This window comes from Lepidochelys kempii, chromosome 4 (genome assembly GCF_965140285.1).
Source record: "Lepidochelys kempii isolate rLepKem1 chromosome 4, rLepKem1.hap1, whole genome shotgun sequence".
Classification (NCBI taxonomy): Eukaryota; Metazoa; Chordata; order Testudines; family Cheloniidae; genus Lepidochelys; species Lepidochelys kempii.
Window position 1 is genome coordinate 141,246,951 of NC_136383.1, and position 12,009 is coordinate 141,258,959.

The window sequence follows — 12,009 nt, forward strand, 5'->3', positions numbered from 1 at the left end:
GACCAATGGCCAAGCCAGAGAGGAGTCTGGCTCCAGACAGGGTGGTCCCTTCTCTTAGGGATCTCTCAGATACCGATAAATCTCTATAGATCATTAGTGGTTTGGTCTTAGCCGGCAACAATAAAATAGCAAGACAGGAGCAGTCAAGCTTGATTGCCTTTATTAATAAAGTTGCCTTTGTTACTTAAGAATAGCGCATACTAAGAATGGAAATACAATACCCAGTCCTTACGGAACCAAACTTGCGCAGATGGCTGTGAGATCCCAGGCCTGCCTGGTTCGCCCAGTAACTCAGCACTGCGTTCTTTTACCGATAGGCTGGTGACAAGCCATAGCTGCCTTTCGTGCACACAGGGCAGTTGCACGTGTTCCCTTTGTCTGTCACATGTTGCAAATTTCCAGGCATGTTGCACTATCTGGATGTCCCATGCTAATGGGGTCAGTGCATTGATGGTTGTGATAAACAGGATATATACTGAGCATCTAAACTTTCCACTCTCAGAAAAGGTTACACCTCTTATCGCAAATGATGCGGGAAGCTCGCTGGGGGTTTGGCTCACTTAATAATAGGCCTTTTCTTAGCCATTAAGCCAAAGGGCCTACAGCTGACATCCGTGAAGGGGCTGCGCAGAGACAGAGCAGCATGTCTCGTGCTCCTTGCTCCAGCCTCGCTCCTGTCCTGCTCCAAGGTGCTGGTGTTAATCAGCTGGGGCCAGGCTTGCTTTGCAGTCTCGGCTCCAGTCCATGCAGACACTGAGGCAGTTCACGTTCAGGGTGGGGGTGGGTGTTCTCGATGGAAGGCTTCTGTGGAATTCAGAGCCTGGGGGAGCCAGCTTTGTCCCCTGAGGATGGGATTTTAGACCAGTCTGTTGACACAAATCTCACTCTCCACCCCCCAGCAATGCCCGGGGATGTGCTTGAACCACTACTTAACCAGTGTGGGGCAGAGGGGCCCAGCCCTGGCTCTGCAGTAGGTGGGACTGAGATGGCCTGGTGTTGGCCAGACCCTGCTGCTCGGTGCAGGTCCCACAGTGTGAGGCCCCAGATTGAGGGAGGCTGGAGAGCATGCTGGAACAGACTCTACTCGGTTAAACGTGGCCCTTGGGGGTGCTGAAAACCCAGCCCCCGCCCCTGCCCCCTTTTATTTTTAAACTAAACTCTGAAAATGACTCGTTGAGCTGCATGGGGAGGTGGATTCCCAGCCTGACCCCACCGTGCCGGGTGGGTTGGAAGCACCATGGCTCTTGAGTTCTGCCCAGGCTCAGGTACCCACGCCCAGCTCTTCCCAACCAGGCAGCGTCCCCAGCGGGGAATCCCTGTGCCTGCTGCCTCATCCCTGAGAGATCCCAGAGAACCCGTGCTGCCTCTGCCCTGCACCCAGTGCCTGACCCCTGGAGCATGGCCTGGGTTTGCTGCGTGTTGCTGGGGCCGGGAGGGAACAGGAGGCCCCTGCATTCGCGCCTTAGCAACAGGGCGCTTTGAGCCCTGGGCGGAGCACGTGTCCCCTCTTCAGTGGTCGTTCTGCAAACAACCGGCTCTGGAGGCAGAGGCGGTGCAAGGGACAGGAGCCTGGTAGGGCTCCAGCCGCGCTGGCCCCTCTGCAAGCCCATGCTGGTCGTGGCTCCTCTCCCAGCCAGGCGAAGGTTGCTGTCGCAGAGACGGCTCCTTCAGCTCAGGATGTCCCTGGCCTGACGCGAAGGGTTCTCTCGTCCCCACCCAGAAAGAGAGCCAGAAGGCGGACGAGTACCTGCGGGAGATCAAGGACCAGAATCTGCTCTCAGAGGCAGCGCGGCAGTGCATCGAGGCGGCTGGCTACGAGCATGAGCCGGAAACCCAGAAGTCTCTGCTCCGAGTAAGTGGGGAAGGCAGGAGGTGGGAGGACCTGGGTTGGGGGCATCTCACTGCTCGTTCCCTGAGCACCGGCATGTCTCCGTCCACAGGCCGCCTCGTTCGGAAAGTGCTTCCTCGACAAGTTCTCCCCGGAGAGCTTTGTGCGGACGTGCCGGGACCTGCGCGTGCTGAATGCCATCCGGGACTATCAGATCGGCATCCCCCTGACCTTCGCCCAGTATCCTACACTGGCTGAGGGGTGGCGCGGCCGTGGATCTGGCTGGATCTGCTGGGGGCGGGAGTGGTGTCTGTAACTAGTGCAGGGACAAGGGCCCAAAGGCCCCACCCCAGTATAACTCCACGGAAATCAGCAGTTATGCCACAGATGAGTTTGGTCCTGGGAATCAGGACTCCTGGGGTTTGTTCCACGGCCTGTGCTGTGCAGGAGGTCAGACTAGGGGATCTGGGGACCCCTTCTGGCCTTTGCACTGTGAGCTTTGCACATGCAAGTCGAGGGGAGAGGTGCCCTGACGGCTCAGGCCAGGGGGTGGTTCCGCGTGGTGGGAGCCAGAGCTCGCCCACACAGCTCAGCCCCCTGCCGTTCCCTCACCCTGCTGCTCCTTAACAGGTGCTGTAGATACAAACAGCTCACCATTGAAGTCCTGCTGGACAGGTAACTGCCCCCTCCTGGCTGCACATGGGACCACTGCATCCCAAATGTTCCCTCTGGCCAGGGCCAGGGCCACAGTCACTTGTGTGACTGCATCAGAAGCCCCTGCTCTGACGTTCGGCTCGGACTGGCCCTGCCTGGTTACTCAGCCCCCTCCCTGTCCCCGTCTGTCCGTCCATCCAGGTGCCGGTGGCATTTGGGGCACAGCCGTATCCAACTTTGCTCTGCTGTTAGACCCTGTACAAACTCTGCTGGGCCAGGGCTGCTGCTGCCTGGCCCACCCGCCCCATGACGGTCACTGTGCAGCTGTGACCTGCCTTCGCAGAGCTCCCTTTAAGGGACCGTCGTCCCCCCTCCCTAGGCACTGATGTCCTGTGCTCTGCGTTGGCTGCCCATGCTGTCATCTCTGTTTGGCAGCTTGTGTCCCGTTGGTCTCCCTCCTCTCTGTACAATCTTGTAGAAGTGCGGGGAGCGTTGCTGTCTGCAGCGTCCAGCAGCCAGGGGTCTCTCGACAAACCTCCACAACACACACCAGCCTCTGCCAGTGTGGTGTGCGGCAGGCAGCCCCCTCCGAGGGCTGTAACTAGCTTCAGTCGCCCTGGCTCATTCCGGCCCTGTGCCTGCTGGAACTGGGAACAAGGGACCCAGGTGTCATGGCATCCTGCTACGGTCACTTGCCACTGGGAAGAACCGGCCTTGTTCCACAGAGGCCATCGAACAGTCACTGAGTGGAGATGGCTGAGCACCCTGCCGGCATGACTCTGGGCTGGGCACATGCAGGTGGAAGCCTGTGTCTCACTGACTCCCTGCTGGGCGCCCCGGGCTGAATGGACGGGAGATGTCCCGGGCTGCTCTCTGCAGGGCCGGCTGGACGACCCGACCTGCTGTCCAGCAGGGGAAGGGGTCTGTGCGGCCCTGCGCATCGCTGACAGCTGCTTAAAAATAAATAAAATTAAAATCTGCAAGCTCCCCCAGGTTACTGTTGGCATTTGACCCCCACTTCCCTGGGCTCCCTCGCTGCGTTTACCCCCGTCCCATTCACTCCCCTGGACTTGCTTCCCTTCTCCCCGGCAGCGATCACTCTCTTACCTGCCTCGCCAGGCCAGCTGCTGAGGGATCTTTCACCCCGAGGGTTACAGCTGGGCCCTCTTACTGGGGCATTGCCCTAAATATTTCTCCCTGTCCCCTGTGGGGAAGTGGGAACTAGTGTCACCCCATCATGGCCCTTTATGTGCTGCCCTGGCCAATGCTTAGGGCAGTGCCTAGCAGAGGCGGGTGGGGCGTGGCAGGGAAGGGCCTTTCTGGGGAGCTCCGAGGGCTCTGGGGAGCTGGCTGGATTCACGGCTGTGCTTGCCGAGCTGCTGGCGCTCTCGTCTGGGGGCATTTGACGTTCCCTTTGCCCGTGTCTCAGGTTAGTTCTGCGGAGGCTGTACCCCCTCGCCATCAAAATCTGCGAGTACCTGCGCCTGTCGGAGTTCCAGGGCGTCAGCAGGATTCTGGCCCACTGGGCCTGCTACAAGGTAGGTGGGGAAGCCAGTGGGGGGCAGTTCTTGGAGTGCTCCCTCTGGGTGCCAAGAGCTGGGCCCAGACCTCCCCTCCTGCCCCTCCAGGTGCAGCAGAAGGACAAGTCTGATGAGGAGGTTGCACACGCCGTCAATCAGAAGCTGGGCGACACCCCTGGCATTTCGTACTCGGAGATCGCTGCCCGGGCATACGACTGTGGCCGGACGGAGCTGGCCATTAAGGTGGGTGGGTGGGTGGGGTGGGGCTGGGGGGGCTGCCAGGCCTCCCAAGCACGTGGCATTTGGCAGGGTGGCTGGTGATACCACCTGGCCCAGTGTGCCCCTGTTTAACTCTGCTCGCGGTGCTAGGGCAGCACGTGGTGCCTCTCCCGGCAGTGCCCGCTTGCCCAGGGAGCGGCCCTGCTGAAGAAATGGAGCCTGCTGGCCCAGCACCCCTACCAGCACGTGGGGCCTGGCTTCGTGCTGACCCCAGGGGCCTGTGCACTGAAGGGGCTTCTCTCTTGGGGGCAGTTGCTGGAGTACGAACCCAGGTCCGGGGAGCAGGTCCCGCTGCTGCTGAAGATGAAAAAGAGCCAGCTGGCCCTGAACAAAGCCATCGAGAGCGGAGACACAGACCTAGGTACAGCTGTGCGAGGATGGGCTCCCTGGGGCTCCGGCGGCCAGGACACGCTGGAGCCTTTCCGCTCCAGGCCCTGGCTCCCACCAGGCCCAGGTCTCTGGCATTTGAGCCATTCTGGGCTGGCTGCAGCGGCCTCTGGGGAATGAGATTGGGTCTTGGGCCCATTTGCACCCCAAACCAAGTGGCCAAGGACTGAATGGGCCAGTGCCCCCCATGACCTGCCCTGAGGAACCCCTGCTGGCACTCCCCCCACCCAGACCAGCTCAGGGCCAGGCTGAGCTTTATGAGCTACAAGTGATGATGCCTCCCAGCCCCCGGGCAGTGGGGAAGCTTCTCCCCTCCTGCTCACCCCACCTCTCCGAGCTCAGCAAACCCTTCCCCTCTCCCCCCCGCAGCTTTTGCACCCCACATTCTGGGCCCCGCTGAGGGCTGGCTGGCTGGACCTCCCTTCGTTGCTCTGTGTTGCTCAGCTGCCCTGACCGTGGGGGGCAGAGGTGTCTCTCTGCACCCGTTGCCCCTCTAACGCGCTGTCTCTGCCCCAGTTTACACCGTCGTGTTGCACCTGAAGAATGAACTGAATCGTGGCACTTTCTTCATGACGCTGCAGAAGCAGCCAGTGGCTCTGAGTCTCTACCGCCAGGTGAGAGGCCATAAGCGGGCGGGGCTCGTGGGCATGTTAAGCTGCCAGGGCACTTACAGGGCTGTGCTGCCTGCTGTCGCCCTCACTGGTGGTGTGAGAGAGGACCTGTGCTGTGCTGGGGCGGGGGGGCTGAGTGAGCAGGGCCTCCCGTGACCGTGTCTCTATAACAAGCCCATTGACTCTCATGGGGTGAGGGGGTGTCGGCTGTAACCTTGTGTATCATGTCCCAGTTCTGCAAGCACCAGGAGCTGGAGACGCTCAAGGACCTGTACAACCAGGACGACGATCACCAGGAGCTTGGGAACTTCCACGTCCACTCCAGCTATTCTAGTGAGAAGGTGGGACTTGCGGAGTGGAGGAGGGGGCTGCCAGACTCTGCTGGAGGATTCACCCATCTGAGACAGGCTTACCAGCCTCCGAGGAGGGGTGGACGAACTGATGCAGAGGGATAAAGATGTGCTGAGATGGGACGTGCCTCTGTGGCGCTGGCTGTCCTGTGGTGCAGGGGGGACTCGGGACCCGACACTAAGGGGGTGCTGGCCTCCCTGTGGTGTGGGTCTAGGGGGAGGGGGGAGAAGGCTGCTCATGTGAGGAAACCAAAGGATCAGTGGGAAGATTGGAAAGTGCTTTCTCCTCAACCCCAGCCTTGGGGTGCCGGGACGAGAGTTGAGTGGCTCCTGATGTGCGATGTGGAGTTCTTCTTCCCCTGAGCCTGGACAGGCCACAGCCGTTCGGGGCAGGCACAGCTGAATTGCCTACTGGGCAAGGGTGTGCCCTGCCTGGCACAGAGCCCGAGCGCTCAGCCTATGGGCTCCCTGCGCAGGGAGCATGTCCCTCCTCTCCCGATCCCTGGGAAGGCCCTAGTTTGCTGAGGAGGGGTGCATGGGAGCAGCCTGGCCCCCCTCTTCCCATGGTGCAGGCTGCACAAAGACGGGGGGACTTGGGGAGGGAACTGGGCTGGGTGGGCGAATCCCTCAGGACTGGGGTTCGGTCAGGCTGGTCGGTGCCTCTGCAGCGATCTGTGCCTGATGCTTTGAACACAGTGAAGTCTCAAATGATGCACGAGGGGTGGGTGTAACCGCCTGCCCACACCCCAGGTCTGTTCAGTCTCCTAGCTGGTGGCATTTGCCAGGAGGCTGGGGCCACTGGGGGCGAGTTTCCCTTGTCTGGGCTCCCAGGAGTTCCCAAACTTGTCTGGCTCCGCTGGGGGGGCTGGAAGGAGAATTAGCTGCCCTGGGGATACTGGACAATAAGGAGCTTTTTGACCATTGAATGAATAGCAGGAAGATCCCAGGTCCCAGAGCCCAGGCTACAGCTCCCACCCCATTGCTAGGTGGAACCGTGCCTGGGGAGCCAGCTGCCAGCCCCGTTCCTGTCTCATGGGAGGTGGGCGAGTACTGCAGAGTTGGGACCTTCTCTCGTCCGTTTGTCACAAGTCCTGACCCACAGGCACCTCTACCCAGAAATGCGGGCTGGCTCACGTGGCCGCCCCCACTGGGGATGGCAGGGAGGCTGTGACTAGCCTGGCGGTTGCTGTGTCCCTTCCAGAGGATCGAGGGGCGCGTAGCAGCACTGCAGAATGCAGTGGACGAGTACTACAAGGCCAAGAACGAGTTTGCTGCCAAGGTGAGCATGGATGGGGGCGTGCTGCAGAGGGCCCTCCGGCCGTAGTTAGGGGCTTGGGGCTCGGCTGGGAGCAGTGCTTGGCACTGCCAGGTGGGGCCCCGGGCAGCAGGGGCTGAGGAGGCAGCGTGCTCTGCTGAGGGGGCCCTGGAATAGGGCAGGGGGAGGAACTCCCCTTGGTGCTGGGCTGTGTAAATCCCCTTGGGAGCCCTTCATGTCTCTGGGGATGCCCTGGGGTGGTAAACGCCAGGGGCGGGGTAGCCTTGCTCCTGGAGAGGGACACCCCAGGGGAGAGGCCCAGCCCCTCTGAGGAGCCCAGCCCTGGTGTCTGCTTCCCAGGCCACAGAGGATCAGATCAAACTGCTGCGGATGCAGCGCCGCCTGCAGGACGACCTGGACAAGCCCTACGTAGATTACTCCCTGCACGACACCGTCTACGGCCTCGTCTTGGACGGCAACCACAAGCGGGCGGAGCAGCTGTACCGCGAGTTCCGAATCCCCGACAAGAGGTCAGTGGGGGGCGTGGGCGGGCGGGCGCTGCTCCCAGGAGGCCTTTTGGCACCAGATGAGCCGGTCCAAGTACACGCGGCTCATCCGGGAAGCCCCTGGTCAGAGGCTGGGGCAGGAATCGGGGCTGGGGCAGGGTGCTGGGTTGTCGGCCCTGGAGACTGATGGCCTGTGGTTATCCCCCTCCGCGCGGTGCGGACAGCAGCCGTGGGAGACCACGTACCTGTGATGAGCTTCCACTGCTGCTCTCTCACCCGGCTTGGGGAGCAGCACGTCTCCGTCCTCTGGCCCCTGCAGCCCTTGGTGCCCTGGCCAGCCCTGGGGGGTAAATACCAGGTTGGGGGGGGGGTTTATTGGGCAACTGGACCTATCATCATTTATCTGTACTGCCACAGTGCCCAGGGGCCTAGTCATAGGCCAGGACCCCATTGTGCTAGGCGCTGCACAAACTCAGCACAAAGACAGTCCACTGGCACTTACAACCGAAGAGGAAGATGACAGACGGCTACAGACAGGGGGCGGGTACAGGGGAACAATGAAACCCTATTGGTCAGCAGGAGAGGCATCCATTTGTGTAGGGCGTGGAGCTGCGTAGATGGGATGATGGACTGCCTGTCCCATTGTCGCCCTCTGTTGTTGGGGCCTTTCTCCCCTCACTCCTGAACGGCAGCATTGCTGGCAAGGCAGGATGGGGTTTTGCTCTGGGGGGATATGGGGCCAGGCTGGTGATCGATGTACTGCCAACCCCTTGGGAATTGGACCCAGCAGTCCTCGGAGGCAGGTGGGTGGGGGGGTTAAACTAGTTGATCTGATTGCCCTAGTAAGAGCCACGAGGTGTCTGCTCCCCAGGTTCTGGTGGCTGAAGATCGGCGCCCTGGCCGAGCGGGAGGACTGGGAGGAGATGGAGAAGTTTTCCAAGAGTAAGAAGTCGCCCATTGGGTACCTGGTAAGAGATTCTCTTCACCGTAAGGGACCCCCTGGTTGGGAGTGTCCTGCCCCGGCTCACTCCCAGCTGTCTGCCTTTAGAATGGGTCCCACAGACAGAGAGCCAGGCCTTTGGTCTCCCCCAGCCGGGAAGGGGGAGCTGAGTGCTGAGCTCAGGCTGGCAGGGAACGCAGGCCTAGGGATGCAGCCCCTGCTGGCCAGCTCAGATGCAGCACTGGCAGATCCCTGAGGGGGGGGCTCGGGTCGACCCTGGAAGCTCACCTGTCCTCCAGCTCCCAGTAGAATTCCACCAGTCCAGGGGCTGGGAGCATGGGGCACAGGCACTGGGGCCCTAAAGAACACCCCCAAAGCCAGTGGCAGAAGTAGATGCAGCAGGTGGGGTGAGGTGAGGTTTGAGATAAACAAGGTTGGGGGCAGCAAGCCAGAAGTGCGGCCCCATGAGCCGAGCCTGCCGCCTTCACTGATTCCGCTCTCCCTTGTTCTCCATACCAGCCCTTTGTCGAAATCTGCATGAAACATCACAACCGCCATGAGGCCAAGAAGTACGCTGCCCGTGTGACCCCAGAGCAGAGGGTCAAGGCCCACATCCTGGTGGGGTACGTCTGCTGGAGAGTTAACGGGGAGCAGCCCCTGGCTAAGGCAGAGCATTGAGTGCTCCAGCTCCCCAGGAGAGCCTGCATGGGTGGTGTGTCTGAGCATGGGGGTGGGAGGGCTTGGCTGGGTTCTGAGTGTAGGGTAGGTTGCACATATCTCCTGGGATGCATGGGCGTTTCCTGTTTGGCCCCTGTCCCTTCCTGTTCTGTCAAATGCCATGACTCTGCGCAGGGAAGGGGGCGTTGGTCTCTGCAGGGAAGGAGCTCCTTTCGATGCACTGGCGTCTGGCTCTGTGCTGTGACTAACACCTCGTCCTGTGGTTCAGAGAGAGGGTGGGGGTCGCACCCCAGGGTGGGAGGAGTCACAGTGAGATGGGGAGCAGGTGGGCAGTTAAGCCAGGGTGCCAGGGTTTTATGAGCAGGAAAAAAAAACCACCCCTTGAGGAGGAGGCGGGGCTGACCTCTCTTGCACTTGGGGCACCGAGGTCTGAGTGTGGTCAGTGTGTATCAGATCCTGGGCTGCCATGATTATTGCAGGGCCCTAGCCTCGGAGCTGACGGAGACTCAAGGAGCTATTAACTCCGTGGCTGAATCATTCTGCTTCTCCGTACTAATGGGCAGCGGTGCACATCTGCTCATCTTCCCCCCCCACGCTGTCCTGTGCATTACAAGAAACCATCCTGATGCTGTCTGCACACAGGCAGCTGCGGCATGCGCCTGCCTGCAAGGAATGAGCTTCCTCTCCCTGAGTGCTCAGACTCCTGGTTGGGCTGCCTGTGGCTGTCTGTGTCCCTGTTGGAGGGTGCATACCCACAGCAGCATGCATCTCCTCGGGGGTGGGGCTGTGTACATCCCTGTGGCAGCGTGTGCCCTAAGGGGGGGGCTGCCAAGCATCCCTGAACCAGCTGTGAGATCACCAGCTAAGGCAGGGTGGTGTCGGTGGGTGGTCCCACAGCAGAGGGAACCAGGGGAAGACAGAACCGGCCTCTCTGACTGCCCCTGCATGACACTCACTCTCCTATCATTTACTGGCAGAGAGTTGGACCAAGCTGCCGATGCTGCCATTGAGCACAAGAATGAGAACGAGATGAACCTCGTCCTGTCCAAGTGCACGGCGGCCACCGACTCTTCCGTGGGGGAGAAGATCAACCGTGCCAAAGCTCAGATCCTGAAAAAATAACCCCTCCCTGTGGCTGGAGCCTCGTAGCCTGCTGGGAGCTGGCCTGTATATTCCTGGGGTGGGTAGGGGACACAGTCTTGGTGCTGATGTTGTTGTAAGGACAAGAGGCATGGAGCGTCTCACACATGCAGATCCAGCCCAGGCACCCCCCAGCATGACCTGGGGCCCTGTATTGGGGAATCGTAGGTAGCAGCGATCCCTGTACCTGGGGTGGGGTGGACTCCGGCCCTCTGGAGTTCAGGGTGCTTGGCTGGAGGCGGAAGCAGAAGGCATGTGCCGTGTTACGGTGCAGTTGGCCCCCTTGCTGCATCCCTGCTCCGCTGAGTGACGACCTCTCCTGCTCAGCCCCCTCAGGGAAGCTTTATCTTTACCTGCCCTGGGCCTGTGCATGTACCATCTTCCTCCCCGAGCCAGCCCCTCTCCTCTTCCCTTCCCCATCCCACCCCACCGCCCAGCAGTTCTGCCTCTGGCTCTGCCAGCATCCCCCCCCCCCCCCCTGCAGCAGCTCCTCTGAGCACAGAAGCTGGGGAAGGAGCCCCTGGTCAGGTTGCAGTGGGGCCTCGGGAAGGAGCAGCCGCCCCTCCGGCATAGCCGCAGTTCCCGCAGGCGCAGCCTCGCCGTCCTGGGGGGGGGGGGGGGAGATCGGGTGAGCCAGGGAGGGGTTGCGGTGGCCCAGCAGGGCTGCGGGGGGCAGTAAAGTCTGAAGCTTAGTGGGGGCGCTGGTGTCTGGATCGGGGGGGGGAGGATGGCCTGTCTCGCTGTAACCTTCCCTAGGGTAAATAAATGGCTGAGACCCCCCCCGCCCACGCCGTGTCTGACTGCTGCGCCCAGGGGCCGACGCTGGGATTTCCTAGGGCCGCCCGGGTCTCTCAGCTGCCAGCTTTCCAAGGGGGCAGGATGCCCCCTCCTGCCCCGCTGCGGGCGGTGAGCGGCGCCCCCCCGCAGCCCCTCCAGGAGCTGGGCAGGGCGCGCGGCAGCCGGGCTCCGGGGGGCAGCGCTGCCTCCCCCTCGCAGACCTGGTGGGGTCCCGGAGCTCAGAGCTGGGGGGCAGGAGCCCCTGTCCGGGCATTAGGGCCAGGCAGGCCCGGGGAGCCCGCAGGGAGGGGCAGAGCCAGCCCCGTGCCCCCGGCCCCCGAGGCTCGGTCCCTCTGCCGCGCCCCCGAGTGCCCCCGGCCGCGGAGCTCGCACCGGCGGGGGGGGGGGGGAGCCAGGGGCCGCCCCCCCCCAGACCCGCCCCGCCCCCCCCCCCGGCAGGGCCCGGACGGGGGGGGTGGGGGGGAGCCAGAAGCACGTGGCCCGCGACCCCCTGCAGGGAGCCCAGCGCCCGCCCCGGGCTCCTCCCCCTCGTGGCCCCGCCCCCTCGGCGCGTGAGCGCGGCCCCCGGCGGCCGCGGACTCCGCGGAGGCGGAAATCGGAAGTGACGTCTCTGCGCTCGGGCCGTGGTGTCGTCATTTCCGGAGCTGCTTGGGCTTGTGGGATTGCAAGATGGCGGCGATCAGCGGCGTCCGGGCGGTTGCCGGGGTGAGGGCCGCGCGGGGGCCGGCAGGACGGGCCTGGGCTCCTCCCGAGGCGGGGGTCGCGGCGCCCGGGACTGGGGTCAGGCTGGGGGCGGCCCCAGGGCCCAGGGGAGCGGCCAGGGGAATGAGGCTGGGATCGCCCCGAGGGCAGGGGGCCCAGGGGAGCGGCCAGCGGTCGGGCCGGGGTCGGGGGCTGGGGAGTGAGGCCGTCCCGAGGGCAGGGGGGTCAGGCCGGGGGCGGGCCCAGGGCCCAGGGGAGGGAGGCCGGGATCAGCCCGAGGGCAGGGGGGCCCAGGGGAGCGGCCAGTGGTCAGGCCGGGGGCGGCCCGGGGAGCGGCCAGGGGAATGAGGCTGGGATTGGC

At 62.7% G+C, this 12,009-nt stretch overlaps 2 protein-coding genes across 6 annotated transcripts in view; both read left to right on the forward strand.

Moving 5' to 3' along the window:
* VPS16 (VPS16 core subunit of CORVET and HOPS complexes) overlaps positions 1–12,009 on the forward strand; it is a 25,103-nt gene that overhangs the window by 12,537 nt on the left and 557 nt on the right. The window contains exons 12-24 of one of the 3 annotated variants that reach the window (XR_012158797.1): positions 1,721–1,852; positions 1,941–2,068; positions 2,468–2,503; positions 3,912–4,020; positions 4,111–4,245; positions 4,534–4,642; positions 5,185–5,282; positions 5,513–5,620; positions 6,831–6,908; positions 7,245–7,414; positions 8,262–8,358; positions 8,850–8,953; positions 9,986–10,188. Coding sequence is in view for 2 of the 3 variants with exons in the window: in XM_073343121.2 (XP_073199222.1) it covers positions 1,721–1,852; positions 1,941–2,068; positions 2,468–2,503; positions 3,912–4,020; positions 4,111–4,245; positions 4,534–4,642; positions 5,185–5,282; positions 5,513–5,620; positions 6,831–6,908; positions 7,245–7,414; positions 8,262–8,358; positions 8,850–8,953; positions 9,986–10,130 (1,449 nt within the window). In the remaining variant the exon portion in view is untranslated. Of the gene's footprint in view, positions 1–1,720; positions 1,853–1,940; positions 2,069–2,467; positions 2,504–3,911; positions 4,021–4,110; positions 4,246–4,533; positions 4,643–5,184; positions 5,283–5,512; positions 5,621–6,830; positions 6,909–7,244; positions 7,415–8,261; positions 8,359–8,849; positions 8,954–9,985; positions 11,301–12,009 lie in introns of those variants that run through there. The other 2 variants (XM_073343121.2, XM_073343122.1) reach the window with 2 other exon arrangements.
* Positions 11,552–12,009, forward strand: part of IDH3B (isocitrate dehydrogenase (NAD(+)) 3 non-catalytic subunit beta) — a 17,765-nt gene continuing 17,307 nt past the window's right edge. For all 3 annotated transcript variants that reach the window (XR_012158798.1, XM_073343127.1, XM_073343126.2), the window contains exon 1: positions 11,552–11,651. Coding sequence is in view for 2 of the 3 variants with exons in the window: in XM_073343127.1 (XP_073199228.1) it covers positions 11,616–11,651 (36 nt within the window). In the remaining variant the exon portion in view is untranslated. The remainder of the gene's footprint in view (positions 11,652–12,009) is intronic.